Source organism: Myotis myotis, unplaced genomic scaffold, assembly GCF_014108235.1.
Source record: "Myotis myotis isolate mMyoMyo1 unplaced genomic scaffold, mMyoMyo1.p scaffold_m19_p_12, whole genome shotgun sequence".
Lineage (NCBI taxonomy): Eukaryota > Metazoa > Chordata > Mammalia > Chiroptera > Vespertilionidae > Myotis > Myotis myotis.
In genome coordinates, this window is record NW_023416316.1 from 12,384,626 (window position 1) to 12,408,454 (window position 23,829).

Here is a 23,829-nt window from a genome sequence, read left to right on the forward strand (position 1 = left end):
AGCAATACAAAACTCATATAGTTATTCTGGCCAAACACTTTCCCACTGTTTCATTTTACTCCTTAATGAAATGACAGAAATAGGTTAGATGATATTTTAGGTTCCCTGACAGCCATGGCATTTCATGATTTTGTAATTTTAGGTTTAACCCTCCTGAGTCTCAGCTTCCTAAGGCAAGGCATGGATGCAGGACCCATTCTGTGCCAATTTTATCTTATCTACTAGATTTCAACCTCTCTGCAAACAGAGATACCCTTTGTCTTGTTCACCCCTCTACCCCCACCCCTTGCATAATGCCTGGAACTTAGCTGATCACTAAATATTTGTTGAATGGAACAATGAATGAAGATTCCGTATAAATATGCCCGTGACTATTCTTTGACAAGAACAAAGGGCTGTGCCAATGTAGGATAGCAGCAGTGGGCCAGTCATTAATTTCTGCGGGCCTTAGTCTTCTCACCTGTAAATGGGGAGACTAACCCTTGTTCTCGCTCCCTCACGGGGAATTATAAGAATCAGATAAGCTCACTGGTATGAGAGCCCTTGGCCAACTTTAAAATAACCTGTGCATGAGGTATTGTCTTAGTAAGAGTTTATTTCCCTAAGCCAAATGGTGTAAATCTATTCTCTAATTACAGCAGAAAACGAGGGCTTTCCTGCTGCTCCGTTGGCTGCTGCTGGTTCGCAGTTACACCACCTCTCTGCAGGCGCGGCACCTGCTGGGGTACAAAGCCACCAGCATCTATCTGCTTAAGACCAGCTGAGGAGGAGCAGCTCTAGCGGCAGGAAGGGAAGGCACCGCCAGAGGTACCACACCGGATCATCTGGGTCACTGCCTCTTCATCTGGGCTAAGTCACTCTTCTCCAAGGCTGTGTACTGAGGAGCCCAGTCTTCCCGGCAGGGATGTAGTTCTCTCTTCCTACCTTTGTATGCTTATAAAATGGAAAGCATAATGGAATCTGGGTTATAGGGACGGTGTAAGGATTAAATGAGTAAATATATGCAAGCACTGAAAACTGTCTGGTACATAATAAAAGGTCAATCCATGTTAACTATTACATCTTTTTTTTTTCCCTCACTATATGACCTGGAGCAAGTTCCTCCAGTAACAGTGGCAAATTACTAGGAACAAGAGCTTCCGTCTCAGGACAAACTCATAACTGACCACCATGTAAGTGACCTGCCACATTCCCTTCCATCAGGTATATGTGGGGTGTGACCATCACAGGACAATCAATACTCATGGCTGGATGGTTGCGGTCCTACAACCCGAGAGTCAGTTTTGAGTGTTCCCAAGCCTGTTTATGCCAGTCCTACTTACTATCATTTTATCATGGAATTAAAAGCAAATAAATCGACGAAATATGAACTTTTTCTGTGGAATTTGAATTCTATAAAAATATTCTACAAAGTCCAGTTGCTGAAAAAAACTCCCATCCATTTAAATAAAGGGGGAGGGTCCGAGAAAGACTGGAAGTATTTATAAAATTCTACAAACATGTAGATCATTTCTTAAGAGTCTTTAAACTACTGACCCACTTTGAATAAACCAAAGTTGGAAATATTCTACAGATACTGGTCAGGCGTACGCAAAGATACATACATACATAATGTCGAAATAAAATATATGCACACCCTCCAAAAATATTTTAATCCTATTTGAAAAGACTGGCTGAGGAATATGCATTTATGTTTTAAGTTAAAGTAAAATGTATTTATGTATGTGCAGCATATATACATTGTAGGATTCCCCACTTTAAGGCAGTCACACAACTTGGCCTGTCAGACTTCAGCATCTGAACTCTAAGTACCTGAAGTTCCACAGCCTCTCTCTCTGCTGTGTTACTACATTTTGTGGGGCTCCTGCTTGATCTTCTCTAATGGAAACATCCATTTCCTGGATGAAAGCATCTTCATCAAACACCTAGGGTCTACTACTGCTGTGTTCTTGATTATGTTAGCATTGAATCTATTCATTTCTTTACAGGTTATGAAGAGTCTTCACATACATCATACAATTGACTGGGGCATGAAACTCCATGGGGCAGCTACTCTTATTATCCCGATCATACAGATGAGGAAACAGAAGGCTCCGAGAGGTTGAGAGACTTCGGGAGGTCATGCATCTAATAAGTGGCATAGCTTTGTCAGTCTAATAAACCAAACCTGACTTTAGTTCAATAAAATATAAGAAGTCACCTCTGTCTGGCCCCCTGAGTGTGTCTATGGAGATAAAATCCCAAGGCAAGTAAGTATAGGGTTCAGAGAGAAGAATCAAAATCAGCATGGATATTGAGGGTCATCGTAATAGAGATAATGACTATCTTGGTAGGCAGAAACTTGCCACAGACACCAATTAAACACTGTATGGAACAGGAAACGTGTTAGAAGCTGACATGGGTTCAGAAGCTATGGCCCCAGAATTGGAGATGACGAGGATGCCCCCAAGAGGTTTTCATCTCAACAATGCATAATTACCTCGTGGCTGGCGAGGGCCTGGACTTCGGGGTCAAGGCCATGTGAATATGGGAAGTAAAAATAAACCAAAGACCAAGAGTCATTGGAAAATGCCAATAATGATTCCGCCTGCCCTCACGTTGAGGTCCCGTGCATCTGCTTTGCCTCCACAAAAACCAGGTGAGGGATGGAGGGAGGAAACATCAAACCACTCTCTCACATCAAGCATCTACTTGGTGCTAGGTCTCTTTCTTCATTCATTGATTTTAATAGACTCTGGGACGTATCTATTTTTGCCCTCTTCCCTCCCGCCCCCCAGGAGGGTATATTTCCCAAAGTAACAGAGTTAGCAAGAATTACTTTCAGGATTTGTATCCAGGTCAACAAGACCATCTCCTCTTACAGTATCCATTCTACCCTGCTGTCTGGACCATCACAGACCTTTAGTCATGATCAATTCACAAATCCCCCAAGTGACCCTGAGCTAGCCCCTTAATCCCATTAGCCTGAGTTTCTTCCCTTGTGAATGAGGAAGATGAGAGAAACATACTATACCGGTGGAAAATCTATAGATTCTTTACATGGCAATGGGACATTATTGTAAAAGATTATGTCAACATGTCTTTGGGACCCCATTCCAAGCAGAAAATGAATGCTGTACCCATCCATCAAACAAAGATTTTGAACAGCTCCTGCGAGCCAATGCAGGTGCTAGGAGTGATGGTGATGGTCGGTGGAGAGCATGGGTACAGGTATATGCCCGGAGCAGATGGTCTCACAGGAGACACAGGCATTAAGTAGATAGAAAAGGAATGGTAAACTGAGATGTGGGCTGCACTGGGGAAGTCAGAGTGCTAGGAAAGCATACCAAACCGGTCCCAACACAGCCTTTCAGTACAAGGATCACAGCTTTCTGCACTGAGATCTGAAGGACACATGGAAGCTACTGCAGGAAGGAACCCGGAAGGCAGGTTCCAGGTGGAGGGAACAGCCTGTGTGAAGCCTGTCGAAGGGGAGGGAGACGTGAACACCTGGGGAACTGAAAGGAGATATACTGGTGATGCATTACAAATCCATGCACTTGAAACTTACTCCATCTTATTAACCGATGTCACCCCAATACATTTAATTTTTAAAAAACAGAAAGATTAGTGGGGTTGCAGCTGAGATAGCCAATAGAAGGCATGCAAGCAGGTGTAAGAGGCAGGCAGGGCTGGGTCCCGGCAGCCTTATAGGTCATCTTTAGTTTTTGCTCTTTCTCCTAAGAGCAGTGATCAGTCACCCAAAGGTTTTAAGCAGGTGGCGAGATAGAATTTGATTCTTAAATCATAATTCTGACTGCCTCCTGGAACATAGATTGGAAAGTGATTAGATCTGGAGACTTAGTTAAAAGGCCATTGTGTTTTGGAGGAAGCAAGATCTTAGTTTGAACTCTCCGCTTCTCATTAAAATGGACTAATTAGCATCATCTGAGAGCGACACTGCTCACAGATCCAATGACTGACCTTGTACCAATATTTTGGAGTTGAGCTGTTGCTCTCTCATCCTCTGTGACATTTCTCCTGGAGCTGGGAAGGACCTCGGAGAAAATGAGCCCAGTTGTTTCAAATTGTTGTAAAGAAAATGATAAAGTGTCACCTTAATTTCCCAAATGAGTTTTCATTCACAATTCCATCAAGAAAATGGATGAAAGGTGGCACTAGAGGTGAGGGGCCATTGTTCCCTACTCAAGCTGCACCCTGCCCCTGCAGGGCACAGGGTGCGGTTATTGCAGCCAGAGTTCCCGGAGCACCTGCCCCAGGCCCCCGAGGATTGAGTCCGGCCCATGCAGGGCAGAGCCGGGACCTGAACTCAGACCCCTGGTTCACACCAGTGTCCTCTCCAGCATGCCCTGAGCCTAGAGACTGAGGTTTGGAGGACAAAGGCCCTGTTGCTAGTGTCTGTAAATGCCTCTTGGCAGGACTGGGAGATCAGGTGGTCAGTAGATATTTAAGGAATGCACAGAAGTCAGCTAATTCAGCATCCCCCATGCTGACTGGGGCTTTTTTCTTCTCTCCCTAACTTCCTTTTCTCTCTTTCTCTTTCTCTCTCCCCCCACCCCTCTCTCTCTCTCTTTCTCCCTCCCTTCTTTACAATGAGAGGTGATTTCCACCATAAGACAGTGCTTATTCTGGGCAGGTCACCCATCACCTGGATCATCTTGCCTCCAACAGGTAGAACAGCATAGCGGTGACAGGAAAGGAAGCTGCCTCTTACTTGCTGTACAGCTTTCAGGAAGTCACTGAACATCTCTGTTCCTTAACTTCCCATTCATAAGATGGGGTGTGCGAGAGCTACCTGATTAATGAGGCGAAAGCACACAGAGCAGTGCCTGGCACACGGTAAATGCTGTAGAAGTGTCTGCTATTCAATGTTGCCTTGGACCTAGAGTCAGTCTCTTCTGACGAATTTGGTTTCCAGTTCACCCTGCTTGCATAATCCCTCTTCCCAGAGCACTCAGCGTTTACAAAGTACTTACTTCCCAGCACACCATCCCAGGTGAGACAGACACAGACCCTCCAAGGCAGCAGAAAACAATTATTATGCGCATTTTACAGATGAGAAAACCAAGGTTTGGGAAGTCTCACTGTCAATAAAAGTCAAAGTCTACTTCCCAATCTTTCCCACATTTTAACTGTACAATGTAAGGATCTCCTGGTAGCAAACCATCCTCAGAAACCTCCCTTGTGGGTCCTGCCTCCCCTTGACCTGTCCAACCACGGTGCCACGGTCTGACACTAGGGCCAGCTCCTGCAAAGGCTAAATCTGTCACAGTGCCCCTAGGGTCCGCCCAAAATCCTTTTACATCATGGGCACTCAATAAACATCTGGTTGGGTGTTGGACACCCCATTGGCAGGTCTGGTCTAGAGCCCTGCTGCCCACATCCCAATAAGCACTGAGTCCTGGGGTAGATGAGTCTGACTTATCTTAGTGCTTGCAGAGCCCAACCCAGAGTAAGCTCGCAGGAGACACTTGCTGCGTTGACCTGCGTTGACCTGCACTGACCCGGGCCTCTTCTCTCTAACTATGGGGCATGTGCCTAATGTGTCTGCCTCGACTTCAGAATGGGTTCAAGGCTTAGCAATGGAATCTCAGCACACCACACAGGAGACTATAAAACTCTAATCCTGCTCCCCCTCCCATGACCTTGATGAACTAACCCTGCCTTTGGCATCAACATACACTCAAACCAGGGAACCCAACCAAGCACAGCAGCCTCTCTCTGCTTGCTGCTGCACACCGCATAAAGCCTGCACAGGGCTCTGGCCCACCACGCCCAGCAATGGAGTCAGCGAGACAATTCCAATCCTGCCATTACCCTGCCCTGTGACCGTGGACACGTTAATTCCATCTCCGACTCATCGGTTCCCTCATCTATAAAACAAATCCAATAGCATCAACTTCACCGAGATAGTGTGAGGACTGGATGAAAAACTGTGCCATCATCATCGACACTCAGAATTAATGTGCATTAAGGTGGGCTAAACAACTTATTTATAAGCAAAATATCAATGCCTGTTTTAAAAAATAGCAATAAGAAAAGTAGCTAACATGTATTGTTTTCCACCTGCCAGACAATCTGGTAAGCACTTCATGTGGGTTACAGCATTTAATCTCCAAAACACCCTTATGAGGATGGCAATATTATTAATCCCATTTTACAGATGAGAAAATTGAGGCGCAAAGATGGTAGTAAATTCACCAAGGCTCCAATATAAGCAGGTGGCAATGCTGGGATTGAACCCAGGATGTCTGGCTCCCGAATCTTTACAATTTGCCAGATCTGTTGCCTGTTACACTAGCTACTCAATAGCAATTGTTATTGCTTTGTGTTTGTTATCATTTATCTTATTTGTCCTACCTATAGGATAGGCATCTCTAGCTCCAGTTACACTCAATTTATCCTGCGGTATATAACTCCAAAGAAGACTCCCTCTGCCCCCGGTGACCCACACCTCCCAGTATTCACACCCTGGATCCTGGGCTTGGCTTTTGGCCAACAGAACATGGTAGAAGTGATGCTCTCTGGCTTCCTAAGCTAAGTGGTAAGGAGTCGTACAGCTTCCTTTTAGTCTCAGGATGCTGCCATGCTGTAAGGACTCCAGGCCACATAGAGAGAGAGCAGGTGTAGGTACTCACTGGCAGGCTCACCTGAGTCCCCAGGTGACAGCCAGATCAACTGCCCGCTCTGGGAGTGAGCCATCTTGGATGTCAAGTTCAGTCAAGCCCCCAGATGACTCCAGCACCAAGCAACTTGACAGACCCCCCCCCACACACACACCCCTAACTTGTGTCCAGTCCACCTACAGGACCATGCAAGATGATAAAGCGTTGTTTTGAGCCATTAAGTCTTATGGAGAAAGAACTGCTTAGCATCAACCGATAAGCAGAACACCTGCTCTGTCTTCCAGCCCAATGCACAGGTCCCAGCACACCTTGAAACAGAGTTCTAATTATCTGTATTTGACTTCTCACTAAAGTTTATAGGTAAAACACCTCTTTCAAGAAATAATAATTACTATTTGTGGATCTTAGGCACATTATTTAACTCTCTGTGCCTCAGTTCCCTTATCTACTAGTATAAAATAAGAATACTAAGATAGTAAGACTACCTAGTTCAGGGGTTCTCAAACTGCGGCCCGCCAAAAACATTTATCCGGCCCGCTGGGTGTTTTTGCTGCTGCTGCCTGTTGCTTAGCAGCTGACTAGTTTTTTTAAAAAACTATAGTCCGGCCCTCCAACGGTCTGAGGGACAGTGAACTGGCCCCCTGTTTAAAAAGTTTGAGGACTCCTAGTTCAAGGTTGCAGTGAGGAGGAAATTAGTTAATGCAGATAAGATGCGTAGAACAGTGCCTGGCATTTAGAATACGAAGTAACAACTCTCTCCCTCTTTCTTTCCCTCTCTCTCCAACTCCCACCCGCTTAGCAGCTCTTCCATTTTCTTTGAACTGAGTCAGGCACTGTACTAGGCTTTCTGCATTTTAAAACCTTAATCCTCACACTGAACCTGAAGGCAAGCGTCATTATGCCACACTGCAAATGAGGTGCACACGAAGCCTCCGGGCTGAGAGATGATGGAGTCAAGAACTGACCCAGCCTCCAAAACGCCACCCCCTGCGACCCCAGTACAAATCCCTGGGACACACGTGGTAGTGGCAGCATCCGCGTGGTGGCTTCGTCTCCCACGGAGCCCGGCACACAGTGCAACCCAGCAGTCAGTTCACTTCCAAATTCCACTCCCTCAGTGCAGGTGGCCCTAGATCCCCAGGGTTAGCACCCTGTCTGCCACTGCTCCGTGGCAGGGAGCTGTCCTACCTGCTGGCGTGAGAAGCACTCATTGAGGCCTTCAACTCGGATGTCAGGAAGCAGCCCACAGCAGCGAGCAGGTCAGCCTTGAGGGACCAGCACAGGCTGCGTTCCTGTGCCTCTCACCTCCCAGGACTAGCACTCAACAGCCTTTAAGTGAGTGCAGCCAAGTGACCTGCGCAGGTGGGAGTCCCTCCTCTTCTGTGAGTGGAGGAAGGATGCAATTGGATGTAATGGATTGACCTGCGCAGGTGGAGTCCCTCCTCTCCTGTGAGTGGAGGAGGGATGCTATTGGATGTAATGGATTGACCTGCGCAGGTGGAAGTCCCGCCTCTCCTGTGAGTAGAGGGGAGATGCTATTGGATGTAATGAACTGACCTGCGCAGGTGGGAGTCCCGCCTCTCCTGTGAGTAGAGGGGAGATGCTATTGGATGTAATGAACTGACCTGCGCAGGTGGGAGTCCCGCCTCTCCTGTGAGTGGAGGGGGGATGCAACTGGATGTAATGGACTGGCCTGCCCAGGTGGGAGTCCCTCCTCTCCTGTGAGTGGAGGAGGGATGCAACTGGATGTAATGGACTGGCCTGCCCAGGTGGGAGTTGGGCAGTTGGGCGAGTGGAGTAGAGATGCTAGGTATGATTACCACGCACTTTCTCATCTCAGGAGCAGAGAAGGCAACACTTCGAGGTGTTCTTAGAAGGCCCTAGAGCGGGAGGACATCTCCGGCTGTCTACCCCTGACAGCTTGCACAGGAAGAGCAAAGTATTCTCAGGTGTGGGCATCTGTGCTCAGGGAAGTGAAGGACTTGCTCCAGGTCACGGAGCTGTGAGTGGTGGACATGCTCTCACCTCAGCCCCTGGGTGATTTCCAGGGCTCTTTCCATCACCCGGTCCTGCCCCTCCTCCCTCCCTCCTAATGCCTGTCTAGCTACTGCCCTGGGGCTGCCCCAGGCCTTCCCTACACCTGCCACACCCTGTGTGCTCTGTGCCATGTGCCTGCACATTCTTCTCACTTTTAGCAAATGTCTTCCCAGTGTCTGAGGGCCTCTGGACCCCCCCACTTCGTTCTCTAAGGTGACAACCAGCAAAACTGAAGCCAGTCCTATTTTCAGCCTGGGAACTGTTACCCTTTCCCACACGATTTGGATCCAGACTGGTCAGTCCTGAGGTGCACAGTGCGTCACCCAAAGGTCTTATAAAAAGCCAGGTGGTGTTTATGCTGAATGACATCCCCCACAATACACATGCTCCAGGCCTCACCCCAAGCACCTCAGAATATGACTCTATTTCGAGACGGGGTCTTTAAAGATGGAATTAAATTAAAATGAGGCCACTGAGGTGAGCCCTGACCCAATAGGACTGATGTCCTTAAAAGAAGAAGCGATTAGGACACAGACCCACACAGAGGGAGAGACGGCCATCGACAAGCAAAAGAGAGGACTCAGGAGAAAGCAACCCTTCCCACACCCCTAGCCCACACCCCCAGCCCCGCACCTGTGAGAAATCAATGTTGTTAGACCACTCCGTCTGCGGTACTTTGCCACAGCAGCCCTAGCAAGCTAATACGGACCAGACAGAACACAGAGGTTGAAAGTTCAGGGCATATTCAGGCCACAGTGAGACACCCATTGTTTCAGGGCAGCCGGAACCGTAGGGGAGAAGCCAGGGATGATCTGGACCCCACAAGGCCTTGCTTGCCACCTCCAAAGGTATCGTCTGCATTGCATTTGCCCAGGGGTGGGCAAACTTTTTGACTCGAGGGCCACAATGGGTTCTTAAACTGGACCGGAGGGCCGGAACAAAAGCATGGATGGAGTGTTTGTGTGAACTAATATAAATTCAAAGTAAACATCATTACATAAAAGGGTACGGTCTTTTTTTTTTTAGTTTTATTCATTTCAAATGGGCCGGATCCGGCCCGTGGGCCGTAGTTTGCCCACGGCTGCATTTGCCCCTGAAGCAAGCAAATGCAAGCTCACACCAGGCCCGGCCTGCAGAGGCGGTAGGCGGAGGCAGCACTCACCTCTCTCTAGGCAGCTGGTGGTTGGGATTGTGGCGGCAGCGGACGCTGAGGCCAAAGAGCTTGCGGGCGGTGCGCTGGATCTTCTGCCGCTGGGCCTCCATGGAGCTCTGCAGGAGCTTGTAGCGGTTCTGCAGGTCCCAGTCATTGCCCCAGTGCTGATGGATGCTCCCGATGGTCAGGAAGTGGTTGCTGGGCAGACGCTTCATAAACGATTTAAACTCATCTGGCGGGAGACAAAGGCCAGGAGAGAAGGCTGAGCCTGCAAGCCCCAGCTGAGGTCGCTCACCAAGGAAGCCCGCCTGCAAGGAACACTGGCTGGAGGCCCAGGGAACAGGGCGCTCGCTTGCTCCGCTCCCAGGGAGGGGTGCAGAGGCCACGTGTCAACACGAAGGCTCTTTGGCTTTGCTGCTCCGGGAGCGACCCTGCATCCTGCTGACGACTAACTTGTGTCGTCTGAGTGCCAACTGGATAGCAAAACCCGCATATCACATGTTTGTATTTACTCAGAACCAATTACACCCAATTTTTGTCCAATTCTACATAGAAAACCGCATGCCTCCAGTAGGATGGGAGCTGTAAACATAAGTATGGCGGAAGCAATGTTAATAAATCCTAGCCAGATATTGTTCCCTGTTACATGGCCAAACCCCTGTACCTGCTCTCACTCTGAAATACAGAGAAGTAGCAAATGGTCGATAGGTGTTAAAAGCACATTTGCACCCACGGAAACCTCTCTGATGTGATCTTCAGGTGTGAGGGAGGGCTGAATGGATCAGCCTCCCCACCATGGGACCTAGTCTAACAGGAAGTCGTGTGTGCCTGCCATCTTATGTCAAGTCCCATTTGGGGGAACTCCAGCTTAAGAGATGGGAACAAACTCCAGAGCCTCCCAGGGGAAGGTCTTTGTCTGCGTGATGCTAAGTTTCCCGGTGTCAGCAAGTGCTACAACTTGACAACTTGAAAGTATCTGGGTCAGCTCTTTCGTTCTACATATAGGGACACTGAAGTGCAAATTGAGGGAAGGACTTTCTGGAGGTAGAACAACCCGTGAGTGCCCCAGGCAGGACTAAAACCAGAGCTGCTGTTTTCCCATCTAATTCTTACTGGCCCGCCTCGGCGATGCCCCGCTCAACTATTGGAAAAAATAAAGAATTAAGAGGTTACATTATTGGCAGGTAAAAAGGTAAAGTGATTATATATATATATATCTCCTAAGCCTAATATTTTCACTTTGTTACAAAACCTACAAGAAAATTTCAGGTATAATAGGCATTCATTTTATTTTGAAAAATGCTTACATAGCTCTCTTTAAGCATCAGGCTCAGTCTTAAACACCTAACACATATAAGTGATTTTATAGCAAACCTGTGCGCCGTTTCATAGAAACTGGGGCACAGAGAAGTTCATTAACTTGCCAAGGTCACACAGCCAGTAATGACGGAATTACAGCTCTAGACTGGCTCTGAATCTGATGCTCTGAGTTACCATATAACACTTTCTCTCTATACAAAAAGAGGATCGTGGGATAAACAATGAAATGAAAGGTGCTAAAAACATGCATACAGGAAACCCATCTCTGACTCCAGGACAGCCAGACATGCATGCCTGCAAACTGCATCTCGCCCACCCCCAGCTGTGTGACCATTATTCTCTCAACGCTTCAGTGTCTCCGTCTGTCAAGCAGGTATAACAGCATCCAATTCAAATGTTGAGAGGGTGACATGGAACCGTATCTGCCTAAATAGTTCCCCAAATCCAGAAGGTGCTCCACGGATGGTTGCAGGGCATGGAAAGGATAAAACAGGGCTGCACAGATTGATGTATTCGGTGCACAGGCTGCAGGCAGGGCACTGGGCTCCACTCTGCTGCTCTCGCCAGCCCGGTGCTCCTCCCATGGAAGACACGCAGCTTATCCTATAGACGCAGCTCATCCTACAGACGCAGCTCATCCTATAGACCAGGGGTCCTCAAACTTTTTAAACAGGGGGCCAGTTCACTGTCCCTCAGACCGTTGGAGGGCCGGACTATAGTTTAAAAAAAAACTATGAACAAATTCCTATGCACACCGCACATATCTTATTTTGAAGTAAAAAAACAAAACAGGAACAAATACAATATTTGTATTTGCATGTGGCCCGCGGGCCGTAGTTTGAGGACCCCTGCTATAGACGCAGCTCATCCTACAGACGGCTCTGCTGACCTCGAGGGAGGTAACGGTCCTTTCAACGGACCAAAATTTGGGTCAGATAAGAAAAAGTAATTTAAAAGTTCAGATGATCTATTTTCTTGACTAAAAGTGGAAGGTTCCCTCCCAGTGAGGACAGGCAGACCCCCATCTGCGTGTGTGAAGTCGGTCCTGTTTGACCACCGACACTCCAGGGCCACCAAGGCATTCATGGCTTTCCCTTTGGCTGGTTGTGAATCCTTGGAATTACCTGGTGCTGGGTCAGTAAGGTTACAAGCTCAAAACAAGGAGGAAAAGACATAGGCACAAGCCACCTGGATGTGGATGGGTGGATGGATCTGTCTCAATGCGGAAAAACCTTTCAAATGGCTAAGCACACGGTATCTAGAGTGAGTACGTGCTCCTCTGGGGGAAGCATGGCGCCAGGGGCTCCCGCGGACCCTCCAGCTTACTCGGCAGCATCTCAGCTCTCTTGTTCCCTCACCGGCCGCCCACTCCAAGTAGTTTTTTCCTTGGGTGTAAAGATTCTACGCTACAGACCCTTCTGCTCGTGCACATGGCTGCCGTGCCCCTCTGCTTTTTAGCAATGGGGAGAATCTCTTTGCAAAAGCATTTCATCAATTGCTTCTTTTGTTTGAGGCCAAATAGCCATCACAATCCATTTCCATCTCGAACGCCTCCCTTTGATGCGTTCCCAGGATTTTAAATGGACTAATGGGTGCAGGTTCCTAAGGCACCCACAGCTCCCGGGCTGCGTGACCTTCTAAGAGCAGAGTCACTGATGCGTCCTGAGCGCTCAGGGCTGGCTGGGGACTCAGAGTTCATGGCAACCAGTGGTTTCCAAACACAGCTCCACGGAGCTCAGCTTTTATCTGCGGTACACAGTGGCTCCGAGGTATGATTCTGTTTGATCAAAGGGTTTCTTGGCTACATATTTAAATAAATTCAAAAATTAAACACATAAACATGTCCTCTCATTTATTAGATGAGGGAACGGAGGACTGGGGGGAAAGTGGAATTAATAAGGTACAAGAGCTGCTGTGGGCACTGGGTCTGGAACCAGGGATTCCATTACCGACTCTGCCATTTGCTATGTAACCCTGGGGAAGACACTGGGCCTTGGCACCCTCCCTGCTCTACAATATAGGAACACCATTACTTACTCTAATGCAGTTCTTGTAATAGATTTAAGGAACATAAAGTTGTTTTAAAAACAGTAATGCTCTCTCTATATGTCCATTTACTTAACAGATATCTGAGCACAAATTATAGGCCATTATTTGGCATCCCTTCGTGGAAGTCTCGAGGATTCCCCAGCTTTCATGTCCAAAACAGAATAGTTTTCTTTCCAAACCTTGCAGGGTGTTCTCACTCAGCGAACAGCACCGACATCCATCAAAGCACCTGACAAATATGCCCAAGAGGAGTTCTGGGGATCTCCTCTCGCCCTTCCTTTCTCAAGTCCTGCTAATTCTCCCTTTAAATAGCTCAGCCTCTCTGCACATTTCCCATTGTTTCTCCCTGTGTCATGGTCCCAGTGCACATCACAGGCACATCTCCTAGGTGCCTGAGGTGGCCTCCCATTGGCTAGGTGCTCACCCTCTGACCTCTGGCCCCAGTCAGACACGTGGACTCTGCTCTCCCCCAGTGGCCTCCCTGAATCCTGGCCACGCCAACCTCCAGCTCTACACTCTTTGCTCACAGCAGCTTCTCATTCTCCACACAGATGTGGTTAAAATGTCAATGACTGGCTCGGTCATGTGATTCATGCCTGGCTTTCCCATTAAGCAGAAGCTGCATGAGGACCAAGATCCAACTTTGCACCTCAGCCCCGCTGTGGCCTGAGGTGACTGCCTTTCCTCCCCTGAACCATGGAAAGCAGGTAATGGCTACGTTACCTGAGCAGTGACTTCCAGCTTTGACAGTTGGTGAATTATTTGGATATCTATATCAATATCTACATAGAGATGTACATAGACACAGACATATATACACATATATGTGTGTTTCTTAATTTAGATAGACTCATACACTCCAGGAATTTGTACAAATACTTTGAACTCTCCACTCTGCAGAGGCGTCCTATGTGCTATGGGGCATCTCTCTCTGTCTTCCGGGTACAGCAGAGACACTCCATCACAGGCCCACAAACCTGATTGCACTGTTCATTATTCCATCCCGTGGAGATTTATTGAGTGCCTACCCCCTAACAGCTACGAGACCCTGCCCTGGACTCTCCAAAGTGGAGGGGGGGTGCTCAGTGAGTATTCCCTCACAGCAGCCCTCACCCCAGGGAGACACCCGCCTTTGCTAGGCTTGGCTCAGGGCCATTCGTGCAGCAGAACTAAGCCAGCTCTCTACCTGAATTCTCCAGGTCCTTGTAAGCCTCGGCCCAGGACTTGGCCATGTTGGCCAGAGTGTACTCCATGATCTGGATGTCGGTGATGGGGCAGTTGCACTGCGGGAACTCCTCGGCACACTGGCATCGGCACTGGCTGTTCTGGCACACGTACTCGCCCTCGCCGTTGCACATGATGTAGCTCAGGGCCGACTGGACAAACTTCTCTTGCAGGTACGGAGGGAAGATGATCTGCAGGCCTGTTTGAGAGGAGCAAGAGACGGGGAAACGGAAAGGTTAGAAAAGGTGTTTCATTAACAGCTTCGAAAGGTGACGGGAGGAATCTGAAGCTGCTAGCTGTCTCCCAGTGTGTCGTAACCAAAATATCTCGGAGCCCGCCTCGATTCAGACAGGCCCCTGGTTGCATTGCTTCTACTTAAACTTCTCAGGTCATGACCTTGGCCATCTCTGAAATTCAGGCTCCATTTCATTCTATTAGGACTGAGATCTGGTATAAACCTTTTCCATTTGGGGAGGAGAAAACCCTTATTAAAAGCAGAGGATTACTGTTGTGTGTTGTTTTTTTTCTTATTTCCTTCATTTCTTTCCTTTTCCTTTCTTCAAATATTTATGAGCCCTATTTATGAAGCACAAGTCCTGAGCGAGGCACTAGGTCTATGGAGATAAAGAAGACACAATGCTAGTCTCTGGGGAGTTTACAGTATAATCAGCAGGGAAAGACATAGACACACATCATCCTCACACGGCTTTATAGGCCTGAAACAGGAGGGTGAGGCGTCGGGCAGCTGAGGGCTGCAAATAGCCCTGCCCGGAGAGCAGAGGAACCTTTCTAGAGGAGATGGTACTGGGCTGGTTGAAAAGTGAATCAGAGACCATCACGTGCAGAGAACAGGAAACACATTCTGAGGAGAGGAAACACAAGAATAAAGACAGAATGTGAATGAAACGAGTTTGGCTGGGTGCCTGCAGTAGGAGAACAGGTTTTAGAGAAGAGCAGAGGCCAGAGTGCAGAGAGCTTAATTATATGCTAAGGAATTTGAACTTCATTCTGCAGATAAAGGGGACACTTTGGTAAATTTCAAAGTAAGACTGATATCTGAAGAGAGATATCATTTCATAAGACCACTGTATCAGACAAAATAAAATATTAGCCCTGGCCAGTGTGGGTCAGTTGGTTAGGCATCGTCCCATGCACCAGGAGGCTGCCAGTTAGATTCCAAGTCAGGGCACATGCTCAGTTGAGAGGGCTCAATCCCTGGTCGGGGGGTGGAGGGGGAAGGCGTGCAGGAGGCAGCCCATCTGATTGATGTTGTGCTCTCACATCGATGTTTCTCTCTCCCTCTCCCTCCCTCTCTAAAAATCAATAAACTATTCTTTAAAGAATATATATATATGTGTGTGTGTATATATATATATATATATATATATATATATATATATATATTATCAGTGAAGAATGATATCAGAGAGAATTAGTTTTCTCTTTTTTGTTCTAAAAATGAAGAAGCCAGGGCCCACAGAGGGAATGTGACTGACCCATGATTGGTTATAGGAATAGCATTCTTGACCACAGCTCATGATCTTTTCTCTATACTTGCTAATCAGCCTTATTCCTCAGAGCCAGTGATGGAGAGGGGTTGATCTGGGCATGAGCACTACTCCTTTACCCTTGAAACATCGGCATAGCAGGCTATTATTGCCCATGGTGCCCAGATGGAAGGACAACTTGGGGCTAAATTCGTTCCTTAACGTACTTTCACCGGGGACCTTCCTCTCCACCTCATTTGGAGCTGCTAACAGTTCCCGCCACCAATGCACACGAGCCTCATGGTTTTACTACCCACCGTGTGAAAGAGAGCTGTCATTCGGATTAAAGTTTTATCACTCATGCTTCAGGGACACCCCCTACCTACCCTGCTCGCCAGGGATGTGTTGAACAAGCTCAGCATTTCTCTCGCTCTCTACTTCCCAGTCGTGTTTCTAGATTTTTATCTTCCCCTCTCTCACCTTCAAATTATTTTTTAAAAAAACGAAGCTCCATCATTTCAACTTGTCTTCAGATGACATCTCAAAAAGACTATCTGAGAGGCGCATTGTGGGAAGGAAGCTCGTGCCTGGAGCATGCCATATGGTGATATGGTGGGAAACCATAATAAGGTCGGTAAAAGCTGAGCACCGCTGGAGTCAGGTTCCTCTTCTTCCTGCCTGAGTCCTCTCAAGCAAGTTATTCCACCTCCACTCCCTTCTCTATAAAATGGGAATATTTTGAGTACCTACATCAGAAGGTTGTCGGGAGGACTAAGTGAAAGAATTCCTGCAAAATGTCTAGACCAGTTCCTGGCACATAGCAAACAAACAGTAAATGTTAATGGCTCCTATTTTTGATGATGATGGTGATAATGTTCCTCCTCTGATTAAAGTCTTTTAAAGTTTCAGCAGAACCTACAGAATAAATGAATAGCTGCCGGTATTTAATCAGAAATAGACAGTGCTGTGGAATCTAATGAAGAAAATAAACTGATGAACAAAATAGATCCAGGGACACAGAGACATGGAACAGACTGATGAATCTCAGAGGGAAGGCAGGGTGGGGGGCTTGGTGGGGAGAGATTAACCTGAGAACTTATATGCAAATATGCATAGCCCATGGACACAGACAATAGTGTGGTTAAGGCCTGGAGGGTGTGCGTGTTGTGGCGGAGGGGGTCCATAGGGAAAAAAGAGGACATCGATAATACTTTCAACAATAAAGATAAATTGAAAAAATGAAATAGATCATGCTCAAAAGGCAGTCTTTAGATATTTGGAGAGATTTCACAAGAAATAGGGTGTAGAAGTCTACGCCTGTTGAGCCAGCAATGGTGGGAGGCTATTCAGGAAGGTGGATCCTACGTGAATATGTCTGGAAGGCGTGCTAGCAGATAGGGCTGTGCAGCTTGGGCACCAGGCCTCAGCAAGCCTAGGTGACGTCCACACCGATGAGCAAGGGGTCCATGTGAGTTTGAGTGACTGCTCTGAAGAACTTACTGTGCAGGGACATAATACGAACCCCAAAAGGTGAGCCAAACAAATCAAACCAAGCAGAAAAGTCCCTTCTAAGCCACGTCTACAATTCTTTCTGAGTATGCATTCTTCAGCCATTTTATCTGTCTCGCAATTTTCACTTCCAAAGCAAAATTTATTTTTAGCTGATCCCAATCCCCTATAGGCTTCTGAGTCTATGGATTGGGGTTAACTTTCTGTTGCTTAAAGGAACTCTATACACTATACTCACAGTCCTATTTTTCTAGCTTGCTCATCATTTTCTTTTTCCCTTTTGTAGGGGATAAAATATTCTATTCTTGGTCCCAGCCCAAACGGAATTTGGGGAGAACATTTTTAGAAAACTGCGTCAAATCATTTCTCCGTTTGGCATGGATACAAAAGGCCATATTACCTACCCCACTTAATGCAATGAACACAGATAAAGTTTGGGGGTGGGGGGTTTAGGGGAGCAGCTGAAACACAAAACTGGCTGCTCTTTAAAAATGGAAACTCAGGACACGTGAGCTGTCTCTGAGGCAGAACCTCCTGGGCAAATTTGAAAGAGAATAATGAAGACATAGCAATTAAAAAGCACTTTTCTGCGAAATGTCATTACTGTTTAAAGTTATATAACCATTTCTCCAGCAGCGGAGGTTCACACAGCAGTCACCGCCAGAGTCTCTCCCAATGACCTGTGTCCAACAAAGAGGCCCATAGCTGACCTCCTAGACAGGCGCCTGAGTCCCTCAGGCTTCAATGGGCATTGTAAATAATTTGGAGGGGGATTTGGCCTCTAGAACGACCGTGTGAAAGATAATATACAGCTGCTGACTGGGTTGGAATATTCTGTCCCCACAGTTGAGAGAGAGAGAGAGAGAGAGAGAGAGAGAGAGAGAGAGAGAGAGAGAATAAGAGAGAGAGAGAGGAAATGGGAGAGAGAGAGAAAAAGGCCACCATTATTGCTAAGCATATAAATTTTGCTTCACAAAACCCAGGAAGGCAATAGTTGAGAGTTTCATTTGAACACCATTTCGCCCACACAGAACATATGGAATATTCCCCCCAATCTCATTATACTTTGGAAAAAAAAAGTCTTGTTAGACTTTAAAATGGAATGTTTCAATGTTCTGCAGAGAGAGTGGGCAATGTAGATGTGGGAACACCCACGTTGTCCTCTCTCTTCCTGCTTTTTGCCCCATTTTCCTCAGACCTTCCTCCCACCTCACGTCCAACACGTACATCTCGCAATATTTTTTGCATTTTCCGTACAGTCTGAGATATGATTTCTCCTTCTCTCTGGCACCTGGTGCAATAGCTCTATCTCCTTGCCTCCCTCCTTCCTCTGATCTCTTAGTAGTCTCTTCTTTATTCAGAACACACCAGGCATCCTGCCCTTTTACAATCCCTCCATATGCCAGTCATGTCATTCCTACAGTCTGTGCACTTGCCCATCCCTGAGCCTAGAATATTCTTTCCCGGATCTCTGCATGAATGCCTTGTTTTGCAGGCATTCTGACCTTCCCAGACCACCCAAGTAAAAAATGCCTCTTCTGTTTTCTTCATAGCATTCATTACTTACTGAAATTATCTTACTCATTTGTTCTCGTGTTTATTTTCGCATCTCCCCCCATTAGAAAGTGGGCTTTAGGGGGCAGGCCTTGCCCATCCACCATAGACCTGAGTGTAAATCATGGCCAAGCCCAGTGTGGGCTCCATGAACTCATTTGTTAAATGGAAAAAACCACCACCACCAATCCTCTTTTTTATCCCAATGGAAAAACATATTGCCTCATCTAATTTAGAAGATGCTAGAATTCAAAAGCTCCACAGCTAAAGTAACAGACTTGGGACTCAAATCCAGGAATTCCTACTGAGTTCTGAAACACATGAGGGCCCTTCTGCATTTCCAGTGGGAAAATGGAGACAAAATCCTGGCCTAGGGTTCCTATGGCAGCTCTGGCGCAGCAGGGCCTCTGGGAATGCTGTAGCCTCTCTACGGTTTCTTGCCTGTGTCGTAAAAATCTAAATAACCACTTCCAGGGCAGTTATGAGAGTAAATGAGGGGAGAAAAGGCATAAACACCACTTAAACAAGAACCTGGCTGTCATGGGCTGAATGTCTGTATCCCCCCAGTATTCCTATGTTGAAACCCTCACCCCCCATATGATAGTATTAGGGGGTGAGGCATTTGGGAGGTGATTAGGTCATGAGGGTGAGGCCTCCATGATAGGATTAGTGCCCCTATAAGAACAGGAAGACACAAGAAAGTTCTTTCCCTCAATGCCTCATTTCATTTTTCTTCCCTTCCTTTCTTTTCCTTCCTTCCTTCCTTCCTTCCTTCCTCCCCCCTCCCTCCCTCCCTCCCTTCTTCCTTCCTCCCTTCTTTCTTCCTTCCTTCCTCCCTTCTTCCCTCCTTCCTTCCTCCCCTTCCACCCTCCCTTCCATTTTTCTTTTCTTCTTCTCCCTTCCCTTCTTTCCATACATATTGCTTAAGCCCTACTATGTGCCAGGTACCCTGTCATGATTACCAGGGTGAATAATAAGGCAGGCAACTCCTTGCCTTTGCAGATCTCACAGTATAGGAAGGAGACAGGTGTGTAACCAAGTTGCTTGGATGCAGTGAGACCAGTGCTCTACCAGAAGTGCAAGGTTGCTTGGGAAATAAGAGGAAGAACACGTAACCCAGGATGGAGTAGGGGTACTCAAAATGGTTCTCCTAGAAGAAGAAACATTTAGCCTGAGACCTAATGGATTAACAGAAATTAGGGGGTGAAGGATCCATGTGTAGAGTCATCTAGAAAATGAAAACTCCATGGACAAAGGTCTCAGGTGGTAGAACTTCCAATTAAGACCCAACTTAGCAATTACCTTCCTCTCTGATTAAGGTTCACCATTTTTTGTTTGCTTGCTTGTTTCCAAGTTTCCTAGAGAAGAGAAGAAAGAGTTCTGATGCCTCAGAGAAGATCACAACTCTAAAGGGAAGAATGGCACAGAGCAGAGATCTGTCACTCATTAGGGGAACAGCACTTCTACAGCAACAAAAGTCAAGAATCCTTGTTCCTTACAGACAGGGAGTATATCTGAGATTCATGCTGGGGGGGGGGAGGGGCGGGGGAGAGAAGGGCTCACTGTGCTGTTGAGTTTTGACCATTGGGGTTAGGGGGGCTGTTAAAGTAAAAAGAACTTTCAGGGAAACCCTACCTTGGATTCCTGGAGACCTTTGATAATGTTGTCAATACTATTATTGTCTAAAGCAAGCCCCTGATTTAGGTGACTGTATTCAGTGAGGCTGGGAGCATTTAAGGTCTGGAAAAGAAGACCCAATCAACAAAAGCTAAAAGTACTCCTAAGACTTGAGATTATAGTCCAACCTTCCTCTCTGACCTGGATCCTGCTCTTTTGTCGATAAGGAATTCTTAGCCTCTTCCGCCTTCCTTCAACAGAAGTACACAGGGAATTGATGCTTCCTACCCTTTAAGCACACAGTGGGGTTACTTGAAAATTCAAAACTAAAGTACAAAATCCAAAAATAATAGACAAAAAAACTTAATTGATAATTAAAACATAAAATATAGCATCATGTCTGGTCCATGGCATCACACCATATTTAATAAATATATTTCAAATATTGAGTGCCAGTGATTTATTATGAAGATGAGAGAGAATACGCCTGGAGACAGTAATTATGGAAGACTTTGTGATGTGTGTAGGATGTGGGTAGAGTCTTGAAACATGAACATGGCCTTCAATAGATAAAGGGCAGCCACTGTGTTCCATGCAGAGGGGTTACCATAAGCAAAGATTAATATGTGAATAAAATGGATCAATCTAAGTCTTGTTCAAGGCAAGGACCATATATCTTCCTGTGTTTTTTTCCCCCTCAGCTTTGTTTTATTTTAATTTCTACCTTAATTGCTGAACATAGTACTGTTTTTGATGGATTCTCTCTTTTCTGACCTATTTTATTAAATATTAAATGCATGATCTTGTACAGTGCTAAGAGGAAGAGATAAAATACAAGTTAGGTTCTATTTTGGTTGAATATAAACATTTTTCTATCCTGTTCTTGCATCAGAATGTGGCCCCCTGTAGACACTTCTGAGCCCTATACAAGTTCCAGCTGTTATCTTGTATCTGCTAAGTTCTGCTTGTCAAATTCTGTCTATCTCTGAAAAGCACGAGGTGGGAAGAACAACAAGGACTGGACCTTTTGCACAAAGTCATCCTGATCCCCTTGCTTGTGAAAGCCCAGGGATTTCAGACTGGCAGATAGAGGACTTTATGGCTCCAACAGCCATTCTGAACTCCAGCGTAATGAAAGCATGCAGGTCAATTACCCATCTGTTTGTGTTTCTATTGCTATGAATTACGGTATCCATTGCTGACAGCTCATTGGAGTGGAATGAAAATAAGACAATAATTCACTGGGTGAAACTGTGCAGAAAGGGCAAAAAGGCTATGATCTCATTCAGAAGTTCAGCCCTGTCTCCGTGATGGGTCATTTGCTCTCTGGGAAATAAAGAAAGGCAGCTACCTGGGGGAAGAGTGGGTGGGTTCTGGTGCCCCCTTCTGGAGAGAGTAACCTTTTGTGTTCCCAGGTATCATCACCTATTCTGTGGAGTCATGGAGCAGACTTGGAACCACTGAGTGAAAGATGCAGGTAAGTGAAATTCAGCAGGATAGCACCAATACCTTTTTACCTAGCAGAAGTTCTGAGGTTTGATGGTAGAGCTTTAGTAGGTAGAGGACTCCTTTCTCCTCATTGAAAGTGTGCAAACAGAACCAGAAAATTGACGCAGTAAGAATGCTCTAGAGAACCCATGGTGTGCCCTGACTGGTTTGGCTCAGTGGATAGAGCGTTGGCCTGTGGACTGAAAGGTCCCAGGTTCGATTCCGGTCAAGGGCATGTACCTTGGTTTCGGGCACATCCCCAGTAGGGACTGTGCAGGAAGCAGCTGAATCGATGTTTCTAACTCTCTGTCCCTCTCCCTTCCTCTCTGCAAAAAAATCAACAAAATATATTTTTTAAAAAAGAACCCAAGGTCCAAATGGTACGTGGCAGGTTGGATTATCATTAACTCAGACTCAGTGCCACTCCTTGAAGTGTCCTCCTTTTGAAAACATTACCCACCCCCACCTTCTGAACTCAGGTGTGTTCACATGACATGTTTGGGCCAATGAAATGGGGTGGAAGTGATGTATGCAACTTCCAAAAGGAAGCTATAAGAACCAACAGGCGATTCCAGGTCAGAGCACATGCCCAGGTTGCATACTTGATCCCCAGTGTAGGGCGTGCAGGAGGCAGCCAATCAATGATTTTCTCTCATCATTGATGTTTCTATCTCACTCTCCCTTCCTCTCTGAAATCAATAAAAAATATATATATATTTTATAAAGAACCAACATGCGGGTTCATCAGGTTGTCTTTGCCCATCCCCACAGGAATAGCCATAATCCATATGGAGGCCACCAGACAAGCAGAGTCACTAACAATGGTGACCACATCATAGCGTCAGTAAGAAAGGAATATTTCCTTTCACCAACCACTGAGATTCAGGGATTGTTTGTTAGCACAGCATAACCTGGCCTACACTCACAGATACAGAAACTAGAAAACTATGATCCAGAGGTGAAATTAACCCACCACCTATTTCTGTAAATTGACTGCATTGGAGCACAGCCACACAGATTGAACTATTGCCTATAGCCGCGTTCACAATGCAATGAGAGTTGAGTACTTGCAACAGAGACCAAGTGTGGCCCACAAATCCTGAGACCATCTGGCTCTTTCCTGAAAAGCCCTGCCAGCCCCTGTACGAATTGCTCATTAAGATTCTTTCAACCTTGACTTTCTAAGAGTTTACTCTGTGCTGCCATTCGCTCATGTATTAAGCAAAGATCAATGGTGATCTTCTTGTGTCAGACACTCTTCCAGGCCCAGGAGAAAAGACAGGGAAGTAGAAACAAAGTCCTCCCTGGCATGGAACCTACTTTCAGTGAGGGAGATAAACAAATAAACGAAAGAATAAAAACAGAGGAGGACTGATCCTGACAAAAGGTGTTAGGGGCAGGGAGACTTCTAAATGCTAATTATAACTAAAAAAATAAAGTAAAATAAAAAATAATGAATGTGCTCTACACTATGGAAATCACCAAGGATAAACAGGTGACTACACTTTTTAAAAATTAAATTTCATAAAATGTCAACATAAAGATACCCTTTACCTTTAAGAAGAAGTTGATTCCATTTAAATCAAAGCTTCTTCATAGAATTCATGATTAAAAACACAAATTTGATATCTATAAGCCTCCGTGCTGCCTGATCAGCAGGCATCTCCCAGTTCTTCCCTAACCTATGGCCTTTCCTCGCTACACCTGCAGCTCCTCTGCCTCTGCCCCCAAGTGCCAAGTTCTCGCCTGCTCCAAGTTTGGCCCA

The 23,829-nt window shown here is 46.3% G+C and overlaps 1 protein-coding gene across 1 annotated transcript in view; it reads right to left on the bottom strand.

Moving 5' to 3' along the window:
* BRINP1 (BMP/retinoic acid inducible neural specific 1) overlaps nt 1-23,829 on the bottom strand; it is a 147,387-nt gene that overhangs the window by 13,234 nt on the left and 110,324 nt on the right. Inside the window, exons 6-7 of the mRNA XM_036329830.1 lie at nt 14,372-14,608; nt 9,826-10,048 (exon numbers count right to left, since the gene is read on the bottom strand). Of these exons, the coding sequence (XP_036185723.1) occupies nt 9,826-10,048; nt 14,372-14,608 (460 nt within the window). The remainder of the gene's footprint in view (nt 1-9,825; nt 10,049-14,371; nt 14,609-23,829) is intronic.